General features: G+C 49.4%; 1 protein-coding gene across 4 annotated transcripts in view; it reads left to right on the top strand.

The window, feature by feature from the left end:
- The window catches only part of EP300 (E1A binding protein p300), a 532,137-nt gene that overhangs the window by 365,358 nt on the left and 146,251 nt on the right, over positions 1-20,528 (top strand). For all 4 annotated transcript variants that reach the window (XM_033935072.1, XM_033935073.1, XM_033935071.1 and 1 more), the window contains exons 21-22: positions 686-742; positions 2,646-2,723. In XM_033935072.1, the coding sequence (XP_033790963.1) occupies positions 686-742; positions 2,646-2,723 (135 nt within the window). The remainder of the gene's footprint in view (positions 1-685; positions 743-2,645; positions 2,724-20,528) is intronic.

The following is a 20,528-nucleotide window of genomic DNA, read 5'->3' as shown; positions in this document are numbered from 1 at the left end:
ACCTCTACCATAATCTTCCCAACCCTGTAATGTCCTGTCTAAATTAGATTGTAAGCTCTTCTGAGCAGGGACTGTCTATTGTATGTTAAAATGTACAGCGCTGCATACGCCTTTTCAGCGCTATAGAAATAATAAATAGTAGTATTAGTAAAGCTGAGGAGGCAAAGATGGGAAACAGATGGAAATTAGATTCCATCCCTAATCCAGCAGACATCTATGGAAAATAGAGCTAAATAAATCCTTAGTTATATAGGGTATCTTCGCATTGAGGCATAGAGTTAATGGCTTTGGGAATTGCACAGGAATCCTTAAATCCTAGGAAAACGGTTATCTTTAGGGTAAGGTATAAATGAACCACATATTGTACTGCAGGATGGGGATGAACGAGCTGAGGACATATTTTGCAGAAAACTCTGAATAAATGTCAGTTGTGCTACATGGTATTTTATTTTAAAACAAAATGTCTGCTTTATCCAAAGTGAAGCATTATGAACAAAATTAGATTTACATATTAGTAGTAATTATGTGAATTCTCATGCCTGTTCATATTGGGTTGTTTGGGTTTGTTTTTTTAAATCAATATAGAAACTGGTAGCTTCATTTGGCATGATTAAGCAAAGTATGTATTAAATCTGGCCTGCAAATGGTGATTGACTTTTTATCTTTAACTCTTTCTACTTCTCAGTACAATTGGCAAGGAACAGTTTTCTAAGCGAAAAAATGATACACTGGACCCAGAACTGTAAGTACTAAATCTTGGTACTGACTATAGCTCAGGCACAGAAAATTTGATTGGCATAAGGAGAGTTGATGTTGGATAGTTGTGACCTTCAGCCCTTTGTAATTACAGTAGCTGAGAAGTTTTTATATCTTAACTGGAACCACAATCTAACCTTTTTTCTATTAGGAACCTGCCATTTTTCTTAGTTAATGTGGAGTAAATGATGCTGCTGAGATCTTAGCAAGAGGCTTTTCTTTTTCATGGAGCTTATGGGTGGGCACAATACAGGGACAGATAAGGGAGCTATTATATGATCTGAAACATTTGGTCTGAGCAGCTTCCAGGAGACAATCTTTTGCGTTTTGACAGTGAAAGCTTTTCATCACATAGTGAGACCTTTAACCAGTTTTTAGGCCAATTGATGTAATATTGTGTACTTGATGTAAGATGAAAAATGAATAAAGAATTGGAAAAAAAAACAACAAAAAAACAGTTTTTAGGTTTTGATTTGGGCCTATGCTTTATTGCAGGCCTTAACAAATTCTTTTAATCTTTGAGTCATTCTGAAAACCTAGGAGCAAGCCATTGATATCTCTCTCACAAATTTTAGGTTCTGATTTACTAAGGTTGTTTTCTCTCTCTCTTAGAAAACTTAATAAATCAGATTTTAGGCATTATTGCACATTGTTAGCAGAATTCAGCAGCCCCTATCTGCCCCCACTCTCCACACCAACGATGCTATCAGCTGCATGCTGGGGATACCTAATAGCTGCACCTTAGGTGATTCTTTGGCAGGGAACTGAGCTACAATGATATGTAAAGCAATCTCCAGCCCATTCTCCAACACCCTGACCTCATGCAGTCTTTCATTTCTTGTTCCCCTTTATCCTGCCCTCATCTAGCTTTCTCTGATCCTAGCAATCCCAACCTCCTACCCTCTACCAAGCTACTCAGCTGTCTTTCACCCCAACTCCCTTGTTAGCCAGCCACCCCTCAACTTCCATCTCCCAGGCTCCCCATCAGCTAACCAGTAGATTTAATGTGCCTCCCCTTCTGCTATTGATGCTCTTCTATACCTGCATCCATTGCTCTTAGGTTTAAACCAATTAGTGCAGATATAAAAGAGCTGATTCTTCAGCAATAGTTGTAGTAGCCAGTTCAGGCTTAAAAAATAACGTGTATGTACTTTACATTTCTTATAAGGAAGCAAGAGGGGATGGAGCAGCCCTCAGAAAAATGCATCATATTTGGAAAAGATGTAAAGATGTGAGGGAGAAGGGGAAGACTCAAAACAAAGAAAAAAAAAAACCTGAAAAGAATTGATGAATGTTTTTGGCAGTGTGCCTTTAGAAACATAAGATAGGAGAAAAGCCTTAAAGTAACTTTGGAAATTGCTATTTTATTGCTCGTATCTGGATATGATCAGTAAAAAATAGATCTCCTCCAGGACTGAACCCTGTGGAAACGAGGTACGGGGCTTGGTAGACCTTTGGTCTTACTTAGTATGATTACATCTTGTGTTCTTGAGGAGGGGTAGGCAATTCTGGTCCTCAAGAGCCGGAGCCAGGTCAGGTTTTCAGGGTATCCACAATGAATATGTATGAGATGGATTTGCATGCACTGCCTCCTTGAGTTACAAATCTATCTCATGCATATTTATTATGGATATCCTGAAAACCTGACCTGGCTCTGGCTCTCGAGGACCGGAATTGCCTATCCCTGCTCTTGATGATCACTCCTGCAAATCACTATAGAACCAATTCAGATATCTTCAAGCCTTATCCCTTTCCCTCATGCACACAGTTGATTCTGGCAAATGAACCGTCACACCAGTTGACTTAATCGTGAGTTTAATTAAGTGGGGAAAAATGAGCTATGTGGTCATGATGATTTGAAGACCAATTGATAACTTTCTTGCTTTTAGGTTTGTTGAATGTATTGAGTGCGGTCGGAAGATGCACCAGATCTGTGTGTTGCATAATGACATCATCTGGCCTTTGGGGTAAGCACATGTCCTTCCCAACCTATATCCTGACATTATACCAATATCCATTTTGCATCAGTAGCATAGCTACAACTGTATTTTGGAGGGAATGTTGCAATGATTACTCTGCACTCCATTTCCTCTTCTTTCTCTTCCTCCTTCCCCCAATAATTAAAAATACCTGATGATAATCTTCCACCCTTTGTAAAGCAGAGTTGTAGCCGTTGGTGGGCCTGAGCAAGCCCGGGCCTATTCAGAAGCCAGATACACCAATCATGCACCTGGTGGGAATGCCCAAGCCCTGCTACCTGAAGAAATCCAAAGCTACTCGAGTCTACTAAAATGTAGCCAGATTCTGATCTTGCACTGACGGGCTTGGAGCATGGTGCAGTCAGAGACAATAGGTTGAGCCACTGATGCCGACACTGCAAGCATGCATCGTTAAACTAAATACAAACTAAAATATTATGGTACAGGTAACATATATACCTAATACCACCCACAATCAGTCTAACAAATAGTATTATCCTGAACACAGAGAGAGATCCTCCAAAGTTCTGGGGAGTTATTCTGGACTGCTCATTGAGCTTTGGAGACTATGTAAACAACTTAGATAATCTTTTGAAACCTTACAAAAGTTAAGAAGAATCAGACCATATTTTCCCATTAACATTATAGGATAGCAGTTCAGTCCACTATCCTGGCTTCACTGGATTGCTATAATGCACCACTTTCTGGAATCGCAACAAAATCAATGCAAAAATCGAACTGATACAAAGCACAGCAGCAAGACTCATAATCTGCAAATCAAAATGCAACATGTCACACCATTCCTTATGGAACTACATTGGCTTCCAGTAGAAAAACGGATTGAGTTCAGATTATGCTGTATAGCAGTGTTGTATGCATACCCCTAGGGGGTACGTGAGCTGCTTGTGGGAGTACGCAGCGTGGATCTCCCGCTCCTCCTTCCTCCAGTGGCATGCCCTCCCTCTGCTGAAGAGCTTTCATGTCTACATGCTCAGGAAGGTCCTATCGGCTCCACTCACTTTGACATGTTTGCATCAGAGGGGCGGTACCAACAGGGCCTCACAAGCGGATAGACTCAAAGGCTCTGCATCAGTTAAGCTAGCACCAGTGCCACTGGGCCTTGTATAGATTCCAGACTCCTTGACAGGCAGCTGGAGTGTGGCAGAAGGTGGCGTGCTCTTCATTGCTGGAGTTAGCTTGGTATAGCCTGGACTGTGGGGCCATCCCAGCTGACCCGGAACAGAACCTTCCAGTGCTGGGCCCTATGTGAAATCTTTATTCCAGGTCAGGCAGTGGTAGGGTGGCAGAAGGAGGAAGTCTAGAGGAGAAGAAATACTTGACTTGCTTTGGGAGGGGCGGGGCAGAGGAGAGAGGGAGGGATGTTGGACTGAGGGATGTGGGGAAATAGAGAGAGTTGGTAAGGCTGGTTGGGTGGATGAATGAATGGGTGTGGAGAAATGCTGGACAAAGATGGGGGAGAAGGGATATGCTTCTTATGGAATGGAGAGGAAGGGAAGAAGGAGGAGGAAATGCACATGGATGGAGGAGAGGGAAGGAACTTAAGAGAAAGGGAAGATATGCACATAGATGAAGAGGAAAAGAGAGGAAGAAGGTGCACAAGGATAAAGTGGAATGGAAGGAAATAGAGAGGAGATGCACATGGCTGGAAGAGAAAAGGAAGAGGGGGGAAAAGATGCATATGGATGGAGGAAGGGAGGGGCATGAACTTGGTTCACGGACTCCCATGGATGGGATATGGCTATACTGGGATACAACTTACTTCAGCGGGACAGAGAGGGCAAAATGGGAGGAGGGGTAGCACTATACACTAAAGAGGACATCAAAGTTACCAAAATCACAGATGTCAAGTACACCGGGGAATCCCTCTGGGTGAATTTGGCTAGGGGGAAGGACAAATGCCTGTATTTTGGTGTAGTATACAGACCTCCAAGACAACAGGAGGACATGGATATAGAATTAGTCGAAGACATTGAGAATATCACTTTGCATGGAGACACAGTATTGTTAGGAGACTTCAATATGCCTGATGTGGATTGGAACAATCTTTCCGCTACGACCAGGGGCAGCAGGAAGCTATTAACCTCTATAAAGGGAGCAAGACTCAGACAAATGGTATTAGAGCCCACTAGGGATCGGACGATACTAGACCTAATACTCACCAAAGGAGAAAGTATCACAGAGGTCTCGGTAGGCGATACGTTGGCCTCCAGTGATCACAACATGATATGGTTCAACCTCAGGAAAGGTTTCACTAAGTCAAACACATCAACCAAGGTCCTCAATTTTAAGGGCACAAACTTTGAAAGCATGGGAGATTTCGTCCATCGGGCACTGCAAAACCATGCCGAAACAGATAATGTAGAGGTAATGTGGTCAACTCTGAAATCAACCTTACACGAAGCAACCAACTGCTACATCAAATCAGTAAGTAAACGGCGAAGAAACAATAGACCACAGTGGTTCTCTGCGGAGATCTCAGACCTCATAAAAAAGAAGAAAAGAGCGTTCATCCTCTACAAACAATCAGGGAAGCAAGAATCCAAGGAAGACTATCTGGCCAAGTCAAAAGCATTTAAAACGGCAGTCAGGGAGGCCAAACTCCGAATGGAGGACAACCTAGCGAAGAACATCAAGAAGGGCGATAAATCCTTCTTCCGGTATATTAGTGACAGAAAAAGAAACACAGATAGGATAGTACGCCTTAAGAAACTACAGGCCGGTGAGCCTGACTTCAATTATAGGGAAGACGGTGGAAGCTATGATCAAGGACGGTATTTGCGAGCACATCGAGAGATATGGCCTACTGAGAACAAGCCAGCATGGATTCTGTAAGGGAAGGTCATGCTTAACGAACCTTCTATACTTCTTTGAGGGAATAAGCAGTCGGGTGGACAATGGGGAACCTATAGACATCATTTACCTTGATTTTCAAAAGGCTTTCGACAAGGTGCCACATGAAAGGCTGCTTAGGAAGCTGTGGAACCACGGGGTAGGAGGGGATGTGCACAGATGGATCGAGCATTGGTTGTCGGGTAGACTGCAGAGAGTCGGAGTAAAGGGACAATACTCTGACTGGCGGGGAGTCACGAGCGGTGTGCCACAGGTATCGGTGCTGGGGCCGTTACTCTTCAACATATTTATCAATGACCTGGAAAAGGAGGCAAAGTGCGAGGTTATAAAATTTGCAGACGATACCAAACTGTGCGGCAGAGTTAGGTCCAGGGAGGAGTGTGAGGACCTGCAAAGGGACCTGGACAAGCTGGAAAACTGGGCAAACAAATGGCAAATGCGCTTTAACGTGGAAAAATGCAAGGTCATGCATATAGGGAAAAAGAACCTGTTGTTCGACTACAAATTGGGGGGGGCATTGTTGGGAGACAGCAGTCTTGAGAGAGACTTGGGTGTGCTGGTGGATGCATCACTGAAGCCATCTGCACAGTGCGCAGCAGCCTCGAAAAAAGCCAACAGGATGCTGGGCATCATAAAGAGGGGCATAACAACCAGGACGCGGGAAGTCATCATGCCATTGTATCGAGCGATGGTGCGTCCACATCTGGAATACTGCGTTCAGTATTGGTCGCCGTACCTCAAGAAGGACATGGCGGTACTTGAGAGAGTCCAAAGGAGAGCAACGAAACTGGTAAGAGGGCTGGAACACTGCCCATACGCCGAGAAGTTGGATAGGCTGGGGCTCTTCTCCCTGGAAAAAAGGAGGCTCAGGGGAGATATGATAGAGATCTTCAAGATCATGAGGGGCATAGAGAAGGTGGATAGGGACAGATTCTTCAGGCTGAAGGGGTCAACAGGCACGAGGGGGCATTCGGAGAAACTGAAGGGAGATAGGTTCAGAACAAATGCAAGGAAGTTTTTTTTCACCCAAAGGGTCGTGGACACTTGGAATGCGCTACCGGAGGAAGTGATCAGGCAGAGTACGGTACAAGGATTCAAACAGGGATTGGACGGATTCCTGAGGGATAGGGGGATCGTGGGATACTGAGAGAGGTTCTGGGATGTAACACAGGTATAGAAAGCTAACCAGGTAATAAGTATAGAAATCCAACCAGGTCGTGCATGTGCAAGACCGGAGGGTTAGGACTTCGATGGGAAGATAGGACTCAATGGGTAACCAAGGTGGCAAGGGGGCCCATTCTGGTGACTCAGACAGGCCGTGACCTGTTCGGGCCGCCGCGGGAGCGGACTGCTGGGCGGGTTGGACCTATGGTCTGACCCGGCGGAGGCACTGCTTATGTTCTTATGAAACCCGACAGGAACTATGTAGAATCGGACTCCGACAAAGCCAAACTTTTAAATGAATACTTCTGCTCGGTCTTCACTTGTGAGGCGCCGGGATCCGGCCCTCAGCTGCCAACGAGGGAAAACTCGGAAGACCCGTTTGAAATTTTGAGTTTACGCCCAGCAGTGTCTACGAGGAGCTATCAAGACTCAAGGTGAACAAAGCTATGGGACCGGACAAACTACATCCCAGGGTGCTCAGGGAGTTGAGTGACGTCCTGGCGGAACCGTTATCCGCACTCTTCAATCTTTCCCTAAGTACAGGAAGAGTCCCGTTGGATTGGAAAATGGCTAACGTCATTCCACTCCACAAAAAGGGATGCAGGACGGAGGCTGAGAATTATAGACCGGTGAGTCTCACATCGATAGTGAGTAAACTTATGGAAACACTAATCAAACGCCAATTGGATACCATCTTGAACGAGGAGAATCTACGAGATCCCCATCAACATGGTTTTACGAAGGGAAGGTCCTGCCAATCAAATCTGATCAGCTTCTTTGACTGGGTAACAAGAAAGCTGGATATAGGGGAGTCCCTGGACTTCGTGTACTTGGACTTCAGCAAAGCATTTGATAGCGTCCCACACTGCAGGTTATTGAGCAAGATGGGTTCGATGGGACTGGGTGAAACATTAACCGCATGGGTTTGGGACTGGCTTAGAGGTAGACTTCAGAGGGTAGTGGTAAACGGTACCCTCTCCGATACGACGGAGGTGATCAGCAGAGTGCCGCAGGGCTCGGTCTTGGGCCCGATCCTATTTAACATCTTCATAAGAGACTTGACTGAGGGGTTTCGAGGTAAAATTACATTATTTGCCGATGACGCCAAACTATGCAACATAGTAGACAACCGCACAACAGATGAAAGCACAGTGCCCAACAAAAGCTCAATGCCCGACAGTATGGCGCAGGACCTACTCTTGCTGGAGCATTGGTCAAAGATTTGGCAACTAAGTTTCAATGCCAAAAAATGCAAGGTCATGCACCTTGGCGGCAAAAATCCATGCAGGACTTACACCCTAAATGGTGAGATCCTAGCAAGGAATGTAGCAGAACGTGACTTGGGGGTGATCATTAGCGAAGACATGAAGACTATCAATCAAGTGGAGAAAGCTTCATCCAGGGCTAAACAAATCATGGGCTATATCCGTAGAAGTTTCGTCAGCCGTAAGCCCGAGGTCATAATGCCGTTGTACAGATCCATGGTGAGACCTCATCTGGAATACTGTGTACAATTCTGGAGACCACATTACCAAAAGGATGTGCGGAGAGTTGAGTCGGTTCAGCGAATGGCCACCAGGATGGTCTCAGGTCTCAAGGATCTCCCGTATGAGGAACGACTGGGTAAGTTGCAGCTGTACTCACTCGAGGAACGCAGAGAGAGGGGAGACATGATCGAGATGTTCAAATATGTCACAGGCAGTATCGAGGTGGAAGAGGATCTCTTTTTCCTTAAAGGACCCACGGCAACAAGAGGACATCCGTTGAAAATCAGGGGTGGGAAATTTCATGGCGACACCAGAAAATATTTCTTCACCGAAAGGGTGGTTGATTGCTGGAATAATCTTCCACAACAGGTAATTGAGGCCAGCAGCGTGCCAGATTTTAAGAAAAGATGGGATTGGCATGTGGGATCTCTTCATGGAGATAGTTAGGGGGTGGGCCATTAGTGTGGGCAGACTAGATGGGCCGTGGCCCTTTTCTGCCGTCATGTTCTATGTTTCTAAGAGAGAGAATAGAAAGGGAGAATTGTTGGGCATGATTATGTAAGTGAGAGGAAAAGAGATGGTGCACATGGGAAAAGAAAGAAAGAGGAAAATTGTTGGGCATAGAGAGAAGAGTGAGGTAGAGATGCAAGAGAAGGATGAGAGGGAGAAATGTTGGATATGGTGCAGGAGAGCAACTTCAGAGCCACTGTCCTTGCTGTTGTTGGTGGGAGTGGACTATGTGGCTGATGCTCTGTATGACCTGCTTAGGGTAGTTGGCAAGGTCTCTGCTTATTCTGTGTCTGCCCACCGGATTTTGTGGCTTAGACATTGGGCTGGGGATTCCACGTTCAATGCTACTCTCAGCAGACTTCCTTTCAGGGGCAATATGCTATCTGGCCAGGGATTGGATGATCTCATGGCTAGTGTCCAGGAGCTCCATCTGAAATCACTCCTGGACAGCAGACCTCAGGCTGTGAAAGGGCAAGCCCGTGGGTCATTTTGAGGCTCACATCAGTCACACCTGTTTTCCTCTGGATTCTCGTCCCAGAGATTCTTTCAGAGCCCATGGCAGAGGATCACCAGGAATAGAAAGTCCCAGGGCTCCACCTCTCATCCAGGTGGGAAACCCGAGAAATCCCAATGACACCAGGCTCCCAGCCCCTCAGTGCAAGATCAGAGTCTGGCTAGAGGTTATCAGGAATGGTTACCAGTTGGGGTTCACCCATCCCCTCTACCTGGTTCATGGATGCCCCAGTTGGCTGATCCTAAACAGATTGTTCGATATTCAGGTGATCAAGCGGGTACCAGATGCAGAATTGGACTCTGGCAGATACTCCATATACTTTGTTGTGCCCAAGAAAGGCTCCGAGGATTGGAGGCCAATCCTTGACCTCAAGTATGTCAATGCAGCTCTCAAAGTGCCTCGTTTTGTATGGAGACACTACGATCAGTCATTGTTTCAGTACAACCAGTGGAGTTTCTGGTGGCTTTGGAACTGATGGAGGCGTATCTATACATTCCCATCTTTGCAGATCACAGGCATTTCCTTTGCTTTCATGTCCTGGAGCAGCATTTTCAGTTCAAGGCTCTGCCCTTCGGTCTTGCCATGGCTTCATGGGCCTTCACCAAGGTGATGGTAGTGGTGGCGGCACACCTCTACAAAGTGGGTTGGCTTGTCCACCCTTACTTGGACAACTGGCTCATGAGAGCCTCTTTGAAGAAGGATGCGGAGAGAGCGCAGTGCAGGCCATCATGGCAACCCTTCAGAGTTCAGGCTGGATTGTTTACTTGAAAGAGAACTAATTGCAGCCAGTTCAGTCATTGGGGTACTTGGGTGTCCATTTCGATAGAAACATAGAATATGACGGCAGAAAAGGGCCGACGGCCCAACAAGTCTGCCCAATCATGATCCCTTCCACCCTCGAGAAACTATCCTCTATCATACTTCTGTAGCGACCCCACATGTTTGGCCTATCGTCTCTTGAAGTCGAGCATGCTACTAGCCTCGACTACCTGACGTGGAAGACCATTCCATCTATCAATCACCCTCTCGGTAAAGAAGTATTTCCTGGTGTCCCCATGAAATCTTCCTCCCCTAAGTTTTAGCGGATGTCCTCTTGTCACCAGGGGGACCCGTAAGAATGAAGATTTCCTCCTCCTCGATGCGGCCCGTTATGTACTTGAAAGTTTCTATCATGTCTCCCCTTTCTCTGTGCTCCTCGAGCGAGTATAAGCGCAGACTGCTCAGACGATCTTCATATGAAAGATCTTTAAGTCCTGAGACTATCTTTGTGGCCATTCTCTGAACTGATTCAATTCTCTTTACATCCTTTTGGTAATGTGGCCTCCAAAACTGGACACAGTACTCCAGGTGCGGTCTCACCATGGATCTGTATAATGATTTGCAGCCTTCATGTCTTATGGATGATTACTCCCAAGTCCCTTTCTATTTCAGTTTTTGATAAGTTTTCTCCATTTAGGTGTATGTAGTGCAAGGATTCCCGCTGCCTTACATTTTTTGGCATTTTTTTCGATACGAAGAAAGGCCGCGTGTTTCTTCAAGAGGCACACATAGAAGCTTTGGAGCCAAATTTCAGCTGTACTGGCACAAAGTTGACCTGAGACTATCTTCAAGTTCAAGGTTCAATGTCTGCCACGATAAAGATGTTGCGATGGGCGAGAGCACATATGCATCCTTTCCACCACTCCCTTCTGTCTCGCTGGTCCCCACACAGGGACTCCCTGCATGCACTCTGCCCTGAACGACAGCTGCCCATTTCAGCATGGCCTGATGGCTATATCCACAATCTTTGACCTCAAGGATGCCTCTTCAGATCCACTCTTGGACCACGCTGACAAAGGATGCCAGCCTTTTGGGATGGGGAGTGCATTACAAGGCCTGCCCAGTTCAGGGGTGGTGGTCTCCATCTTGATGCTGTTGATCCATCAACAGGCTGGAGCTTTGAGCCATCCACTTAGCACTGAAGCAGTTTCAGCCCTGGTGAAGAACAGGGCAATCAGTGTGTTTTCAGACAACGCCACGGTGGTGGCTTACGTCAGCAGGCAAGGAGGCACTCAGTGTGTCAGGCTCTAGAAGGAGTTAAAAACCCTCTTCTCCCCCTAAATCAAGCAAGACTATTGCTTTGAGAGCCTGTGGAGTCTGTTCTGTAAAAAAAAAAAAAAAAAAAAATCCTGAGGTAGTGCTGGTCTGGAGGGTTGTATCCCTTTAAGAAAACTGTATTTTACTGTATTTTTTCAACTAACCGGCACTTTTTTACAGCTAGGTCGCGTATGGAGCAATGAGCACTTCTAAAGGGAAAAAGTGCTCATTGTGCTCCAGACGCGAGGCACTCGCGGCCGGCCTGTGCAAGCGGTGTTCAGGCCGGGGCGGTGGAGGAGCTCCGTCGGCAGCGGCTGCAGGCGCCCAGAGCTCCCCGCCGATGGTGCCTCGCGAGTCGGCAGGGAACGGTGGCGAAGCCCGGTCTTCTCCGTCCGCCCACGGAGGGAATCCCCAGACCGCCGACGGTCGGGTTGTAGAGGATTCCCTCTCAGCTGATTTTTGACAGCTGATGCCGGCTTGCCTGCTTTAGCGGCTGAGACTATTCAGGTTTCTCAGCCGCTTCAGGCTATGGAGGGAGCTTTTTTGGCGGGAAAACCGCCATCTTCTCTGTCTGGCCCCTCCATTTTGTCTTCCACCTCAGGTGACCTTCCCCCTGTTTTGACTATGCAGGGGCAAGGTTCTGCTGGGTCCCCTGCTGTGGCAGGGAGTCCCTTGGGACCCTCGGGGGGGTTTTCTCCTGATTTTTTCTTTTCTTTATGCAGAGCCTATTTTCAGGCGGCTGGGGGTCCCGGTTGCGCCCAGGGGGTCTCGGGGGGTGGTTTTTCCTCCGCGCTTCCTGCGGCTTTGCCTCTTTCGTCTGGCGTGACGTCCCCTCCGCCGCCTACCTTGTCCAAGCGTCCGCGGGTGTCGTGGGACGAGAATTTGTGGTCGGAGGATCGGGTCGGTTTGGAGGAGGACCTGGACCCTTCTGAGGAATTCCAGGACTCTCTGGAGGGGACGGAAGCTGGCGGCGGGTTGTCGGATTTCCCGTTCTCCAGTGACGAGGCGTCTGTGGTGCGTCTTTTTCAGAAAGATGAGCTGCCTGACCTTATTCAGCAGGTTTCTTCGGTCTTGCGTTTTGAGGACGCGCCGCCGGAGACTCCGCGTGTGGGGGGACCCCCTGTTGCGGGGGATCCGTTCCGTTTCCCGCTCTTTTCCTATGCATCAGGATATTCGGGATATTATTCTGGAGCAGTGGAAAACGCCGGAGACGCCGTTTCGGCTGGCGCGCAGCATGGCTCGCCTGTATCCCATTCCTGAAGGGGATCGGGCTACGTTAGCTTCGCCGGTCGTGGATGCGGTGGTCTCGGCGATTTCCAAGCGGCATACCGTGCCTGTTGAGGGCGGTTCTGCCTTGCGAGACCCTGAGGAGCGCAAATTGGAGGGCCTCCTTAAGCAAAATTTTCAGGTCTCGGCCCTTGGGGTCCAGGCGGCTATTTGTGGGGGACTGGTCGCTCGCGCCGTGTTTCGGTGGGCGGAGCGGGTCTTGGATCGAGAGTCTGACGACTGGTCTCTGGTGGATCAGGAGGTTGCGAAGATTGAGATGGCGGCCTCATTCCTCTCAGATGCTCTCTATGACTTGGTGCGGAGCTCGGCTAAGTCTATGGCTTTTGGCGTGGCCGCAAGGCGTGTGTTGTGGCTGCGCGCTTGGGCGGCGGATGCTGCGTCCAAAGCTAAGCTTACTAAATTTCCCTTTCGGGGGTCGTTTTTGTTTGGAGAGGACTTGGATAAGTTGATTCAGACTCTGTCGGACTCGAAAGTTCCCCGTCTGCCGGAGGACCGTGCCCGCCCGGCGTCTCGGGGGGGTGCGGCCCGGGGGCGTTTGCGGGATTTTCGCAAGTATCGCCCGGGGCGTGGGGCTGCTTCTTTCCAGTCTCCGGGTTTTTCCCGGGGTCGGTTCTTCCAGCGCACGCAGCCCTTTCGGGGGGCCCGTCGGGGGGCAGGGAATCCCTCCGCCGGTTCCCCCGCTTCCCGTCCTGCACAATGACGCCTTGCCGGCGCCCCCTTTGGTTCCGGTGGGGGCCCGGCTGCGAGATTTTTTCCCCAAATGGGCCGAGATCACGTCCGATCAGTGGGTCCTGGAGGTGGTGCGGGACGGTTATGCCCTGGAGTTCGCCCGCTCTCTGCCGGATTTTTTCCTCGCTTCTCCATGTCAGACTCCGGTGAAGACGCAGGCTTTTCGCCAGACCCTTCAGCGCTTGATAGATCTCAGGGCAGTTGTTCCGGTGCCCCCTCCAGAGTGGGGCACGGGCAGGTACTCCATTTACTTTGTGGTGCCCAAGAAGGAGGGGACTTTTCGGCCCATCCTCGATTTGAAAGGGGTCAACAGGGCTCTCAAGATTCCCTCTTTCCGTATGGAAACTCTGCGGTCGGTCATTCTGGCGGTTCAGCCGGGGGAGTTTCTCACTTCTCTCGATCTGACGGAGGCCTACTTGCATGTTCCCATTCGGGCCTCTCATCAGCGTTTCCTGCGCTTTGCGATCTTGGGTCGGCACTTTCAGTTCTGTGCGCTTCCCTTTGGGCTGGCCACGGCTCCGCGGACGTTCACCAAGGTGATGGTGGTCGTCGCGGCAGCCTTGCGGTCGGAGGGCATCCTGGTACACCCCTACCTGGACGACTGGTTAATTCGGGCAAAGTCGTTGCAGGAAAGTTCCCGGGTTACTGCTCGGGTGGTGGAGTTTCTCCGGTCGCTGGGCTGGGTGGTCAACCTTGCCAAGAGTCGGTTGGTCCCGGCTCAGCGTCTGGAGTACCTAGGGGTGCTGTTCGACACCTCCTTGGGGAAGGTCTTCCTCCCAGAGGGCCGGGTGAGCAAATTGCAATCTCAGATTCGCCTGCTTTTGGCGTCCCGGTGTCCTCGGGCGCGAGATTTCCTCCAGGTCTTGGGGTCGATGGCGGCGTCCCTGGACGTGGTGAGGTGGGCGCGGGCCCACATGCGTCCTCTCCAGTATGCTCTGCTCCGGAGGTGGTCTCCCCAGAGGCACGGGATGGATGTTCCGGTTCCCCTACGAGGCTTGGCGCGCTGCAGTCTGCGTTGGTGGCTCCAGACCCCTCACCTAGTTCAGGGGGTGGGTCTGGATCTCCCGCAGTGGACGGTGCTCCTGACGGATGCGAGTCTCCTGGGTTGGGGGGCTCAGTGTTTGGGTCACTCAGCTCAGGGCACCTGGTCCGCGGAGGAGGCCGCCTGGTCGATCAACGTGTTGGAGACCAGAGCGGTCCGTCTGGCGCTGTTGGCTTTCCACTCCCTGTTGCGGGGCAAGTCAGTCAGAGTGCTGTCGGACAATGCCACGGCGGTGGCTTATGTCAATCGTCAGGGGGGCACCAAGAGCACTCGGGTGGCGCAGGAGGCGGCTCTGCTCATGGTTTGGGCGGAATCCCATCTGCTGGACCTCTCGGCCTCTCATATAGCCGGAGTAGACAACGTTCAGGCAGACTTCCTCAGTCGTCACTTCCTAGATCCAGGAGAGTGGTGTCTCGGCGCCGAGGCGTTTCAGTTGATAGTGCAGGCTTGGGGGCAGCCCCTGATGGACCTGATGGCCACGGGTGGCAACGCCAAGGTGCCCCGCTTCTTCAGTCGTCGCAGGGACGGTCTGGCCGAGGGTCTGGATGCTCTGGTCCAGCCGTGGCCAACGGAGGGGCTGTTGTATGTGTTCCCTCCTTGGCCGCTGGTGGGCAGAGTGCTTCTTCGCATTGTTTACCATCCGGGTTTGGTGGTGCTGGTGGCGCCGGATTGGCCTCGCCGTCCGTGGTATGCGGATCTGGTGAGGCACCTGGTAGCGGATCCTCTTCCTCTGCCTCTCTCGGACGACCTTCTGAGGCAGGGTCCCATTCCCATGTTCGACCCGTCTCCCTTCTGTCTTACGGCATGGCTCTTGAAAGGGGTCGCCTTAGCAAGAAGGGATATTCAGACAAGGTGATTTCTACACTGTTGGGGTCCCGGAGGCTTTCTACCTCTCGGGCTTATGTGCGGGTTTGGCGTCTCTTTGAGGAATGGTGTCGGGCGCGGGGAGTGACCTCTTTTCGCGCTTCTCTGCCTTCCATTCTGGAGTTTTTGCAGGATGGCCTGGATAGAGGCCTGGCTTGGTCTTCTCTCCGGGTTCAGCTTGCGGCCCTGTCGGCTTTTCGAGGGTTGGTGTCAGGTCAGCGTTTATCGGCGCTTCCTGATGTGATTCGGTTTTTGCGGGCGGCCAAGTTGCTTAGGCCTCCCCTTCGGCCCTCGGTTCCCTCTTGGGATCTTAATCTGGTTCTCTCTGTTTTGGTGCGTCCGCCTTTCGAGCCCTTGGACGACTGTTCTTTGAAGGACCTTACTTTGAAGGCGGTCTTTTTGGTGGCCATTACTTCTGCTAGGCGTGTTTCTGAGCTGCAGGCTTTCTCTTGTAGGACTCCCTTCTTGGAGTTTTCTAGGGAACGGGTCGTCTTGCGGCCTGTTCCTTCCTTTCTGCCTAAGGTTGTTTTCTCCTTTTCATGTCAATCAATCGGTGGTTCTCCCGGTCTTGGGTAGTCGGGAGGGCTCTTCTGAGCAACGGCAGCTGCGCAAGTTGGATGTCGGTCGGGTCCTTCGCTCTTATGTGCAGCGGACCCAGGAATTCCGGAAGTCCGATCATCTCTTTGTCCTCCTGGCGGGTTCTCGTCGGGGAGCTGGCGCTTCTAAGGCTACTATTGCGCGCTGGATCAAGGAGACGATTGCTTCCGCTTATCTTCTGAAACAGCAGCCGGTTCCGGAGTTTCTCAAGGCTCATTCCACACGGGGTCAGGCGGCTTCTTGGGCTGAGTCGTCGCTCGTGCCCCCTGTGGATATTTGTAAGGCTGCGGTTTGGTCCTCCTTGCATTCCTTTGTCCGTCATTATCGGGTTGATGTGCAGGCGCGTCGGGACGCGGTGTTCGGTGAGCGTGTACTGGTATCGGCCCTTCGGGGGTCCCGCCCGTGAGAGGGACTGCTTTGGTACGTCCCATTCGTAAAGTTAACCTCTACTGGTCTGGAGAGTGCTAAAGAAGGAGAAATTAGGTTCTTACCTGCTAATTTACTTTCGTTAGGCGGAAGCTCATCTTCTGGCCATTTGCGGAATGCAAAATGTACAACTGAACTTCCTTAGCAGGTTCACGTTGGATCCGGGAGAATGGTCTCTCTCTCTCTTTAGGTGTTTCAGACCATTGCCCACTGCTGGGGCAGCCCTATGTTCAACTTCATGGTGACAATGAAGAACAAGAAAGCAGCCCGCTGCTTTAACCACATTTATGAGCCCGGAAGCACAAGGATGAACACCCTGGTACAGCCTTGGCCAGTGGGTGATCTCTATGTGTTCCCTCCCTGGCCCATGATAGACAGTCCTGAGAAAAGTAGCCAGGCACCTGGGGCGTGTAGTCTTGGTAACTCCGGACTGGCCCCGGTGCCCATGGTATGTGGACCTAGTGTGTCTTCAGGATGGGTCCCTTCTGAGGCTTCATCTGCTCAGAGGATTTCTCTCTCAGGGTCCGATTGTGCTGCAAGATCCAGAGCACTTTGGTCTTACAGCATGTCTCTTGAGCTGGAAAGGCTATTCAGATTTGGTGGCTTATACGCTTCTGAGCGTCAGGCAATGGCGTACCTAGCATATGTGACACCCGGGGCCCATCATTTTTTGACACTCCCCCATCTGTATGGAAAACATGATTTTTAGTAACAATCCAAACATCACACAAGAGTATACCTAGGAAAAGGCAGCATCTTGCATACTGCAGTGAGCAGTATGTCAATAAACCCATTGTAAAACTAAACAAGCCAGACTAGTACAGAGTGTACCTAGGAAAAGGCAGCATCTTACATACTGCAGTGAGCAGTACGTCAATAAACCCATTGTAAAACTAAACAAGCCAGACTAGTACAGATCAATCCTACACAGTCAATCCTAACAGAAAATCATGTCTTTCATACACACAAAACATAGACACACCCTCACCCAGTATAGAATAAGTAATCACAAACTAAAAATAGAAATATGTAGATAAAGTTTAAACGGAACCACCAAGAAGCCAAACCAGTGAAAAACCACAGAAACAATGACACATAACCCCCTAATACTCTGCAAAATATAAATATAGTAGATGTACATTTGAAAAAACTGACAAACAATCACCACTTTACAAATTAAAAAGAAATAAAACAAAAATTGAAAATAAGAATATACCATTTTGTTGGACTAATCCATTTTTCAATTAACTTTCAGAGGCCATAGCCTCCTTCATCAGGTCAATATAGTATACTGCTGCTACATTATATACTGTCCTGACCTGAGAAAGGGGGTTTTGGTCTCTAAAAGTTAGTAAAAAATGTATTAAAATTAGTCTCATAAAAAAGATTACCTTATTTTCTCTTTATAAAAGTTTTATCAATACAACTACAATACTATTTTATTCTAAAGCAACAAAAAATATTTTTCTACCTTTTCTTGTTTCTGCTTTAATCATTTTGTCTTCACTTTCTTCTTTTTAGCCAGGATCTGTCCTCTCTCTGTCTTCCATGCAGCATCAGCCCCTTACATCCACTGCCCTCCCTCTCCCCATTCCATATGGCATCTTCCCTCTTTCTATGCTCCTTCCATAAACTGTCTATCCTGTGCCCCTTCTCTCCTTTGTACACGATTCATTTCAGCTCTGCCACCTCTTCATTTTTCTCTCTCCTTCCCACCCCTCCCCTATGCTCTGGCATCTCTCCTTCCCACCCCACGGTCTGGCATCTCTGTCTCCTTCCCTGATTCCCTGGCATCTCTCTCCTTTCCTTTTCTTCCATCTATCCCTCCCCCTCCATGCTCTGACATCTCCTTCCTTTCCCCCTAGTCTGGCATACCTTCCTCCTTCCCTCCATGCCCTGGCATCTCTTCCTTCCTCTCTCTCTTCCCTCCATGCCCTGGAATCTCTTCCTCCCTCCCATCCCTCCATGCCCTGGCATCTTCTTTCATTCCTTCCTTTCCCTCCCTCCTTTCCTCATCTTCCCTCTCCCTCTCTTTCTCCCTCCAGTTGGGTGCAACAATTCTCTCCCCCTCTGCTCCCTTTCCTCCTTCTGTCACCCTGTCCCCGGTCAGCAGTGAAGCCCCTAAGTGGGTGCTCCAAGGCCTGGCGACATGAACTTCTTCGGGCAGCAGCATTCACAATTTGCAGCTGTTGCCAGCTTCGGGTCTTTTTCTCTGGCGGGTCCTACCTTTATGGATTCAGGAATTAGGATTGACCCAGCCGAGAGGAAAGCCTGAAGCCGGCAACAGCAGCAAATTGTAAATGCTGTTGCTGCCCGAAGAAGTTCATGACGCCAGGCCTTGGAGCACCCAGGGCAGAACGCTTCTCCCCCGCCCCTCCCCAGTAGCAAAAACATACGAACATAAAAATAGCCTTACTGGGTCAGACCAATGGTCCTTCAAGCCCAGTAGCCCATTCTCACGGTGGCCAATCCTGGTCCCTAGTACCTGGCCAAAACCCAAGGAGTAGCAATATTCCAATCTACCGATCCATGGCAAGCAGTGGCTTCCCCCATGTCTTTCTCATTAACAGACTATGGACTTTTCCTCTAGGAACTTTTCAAAACCTTTCTTAAAACCAGCTATGCTATCCGCTCCTACCACAACCTCTGGCAATGCATTCCAGGGCACAACTATTCTCTTCCCATCTCACCACCCTACAAAAACACCTGTCCTGGACGGCTATGGTTGAACATTAAAGTGATGTATCCAGACAGCTGAATGTTAACATTCTTTATGCCCTGCCCTTAAGGGCACAGTTCTCTATGCCAGGAGTGGTCATAGATGCAAAAGGAAACTAACCATTTGCCATAGTGTAGCTTCAACTGACACTCAGATTTGGCTCTTTAAAATGCATTAAGCAAGTCCAGACATTCAAAGGTGCAAACCTAGGGCTGAGACAATCTGCCAAGGATAAGTGAAATTAGATGACTGCTAGGAAAAACTTGAGAAATGAAACTGAATAAAAGGCCTGGAAAGTAGGGGCACTGCAGATCAAACCATAGTCCTTCCATGATCACTCAGGGAAAGAGATGCTGCTCGGTCTCCACTGGCAAACACTACAGGAAGCCCATCAATCTTACCAAATTCACTAAAGTGCTTAGAGTAGTCAATTTGATTCGGGACTAGCAGGAATCAGTCTGGGGTGGCTGAGGCAGGCAAAGGACTTTTTGGTACATGGTAACCCAACCCTTCTGCTACAACAGGCCTAATTACTCAAAGCTCCATTAAAGGAAGAGGCGAGATACTGGAGGAGTGGGGTAGCAAAGGGGAGATGCTGGAGAAGAGGAGGATGCTGGGTATTGGGAGTGGGGTGTTGAGTCCTCCGCAGGCCGGTACCTTCACGCGCTCCAGCTGCCTGACGACATACTCCTTCCTTTGCCATTTCTTCATGCTTCCACTGCCCTGCTCCGATTTTGAGCTAAGCGCCATTTTTCCCACCAATCTTCACTTCCAGAGTCGCTGAATCCCGCTGAAGTCCACCGATTGGCCTGAGCTGCTGCTCACGCCCACCTCTCCTCCTAATTCGCTTGCTCGTCCGCTCCCCGCCATGGATTGGCCGCAGCCCTGCTGTCTCCGCTGCCCCGAAGCTTTCCATCTGCTGCGATCTGCCATGTTGAAAATGGAAAGATCCGGCCTTGGTTTTCAGCAGCACGAGAGGTTCCAGAACCAGCCGGCTGTGCACCCCCTTAATGCATGCACACGGGGCGGACCGCCCCCCCCTCTTGGTACGCCACTGGTGTCAAGAAACCTGTCATGTTTGCTGCATACAATAAGGCATGGGATTCCTTCCACTGTTGGTGTCGCAAGGAGAAGCTGGACCCTGCCATGGCTTCAGTGTCGGCAGTGCTGTCCTTTCTTCAAGGCAGTTTGAAAATAGGGCTGGTGGTTTCTTCTCTTAAGGTTCAAGTACCTGGATTTTCCTGTTTCAGAGCCAAGGGTGCAAGGTTTCCCCTTTCTTCACACCTGGATATTATCAGATTCTTTAAAGATGATCTGAGGCTTAAGCCTCTGGTTCATCAGCTCTATCCTTCCGGGAACCTTAGCACCATGTTCTTTGTAGGTTTCTTTTTTTTTTTTTTTTTTTTTATCTTTATTGAATTTTCAGTTCTTTCAAAAGTGCAATATAACATACAGTGGTGCCTCACACAACGGACGCCTCGCACAGCGCACGCTGCGCACAACGAAC

Source organism: Geotrypetes seraphini, chromosome 2 (genome assembly GCF_902459505.1).
Source record: "Geotrypetes seraphini chromosome 2, aGeoSer1.1, whole genome shotgun sequence".
Taxonomy (NCBI): Eukaryota; Metazoa; Chordata; class Amphibia; order Gymnophiona; family Dermophiidae; genus Geotrypetes; species Geotrypetes seraphini.
Note: the sequence above shows the minus strand (reverse complement) of the source record. Positions and strands in the feature narration are given on the sequence as shown.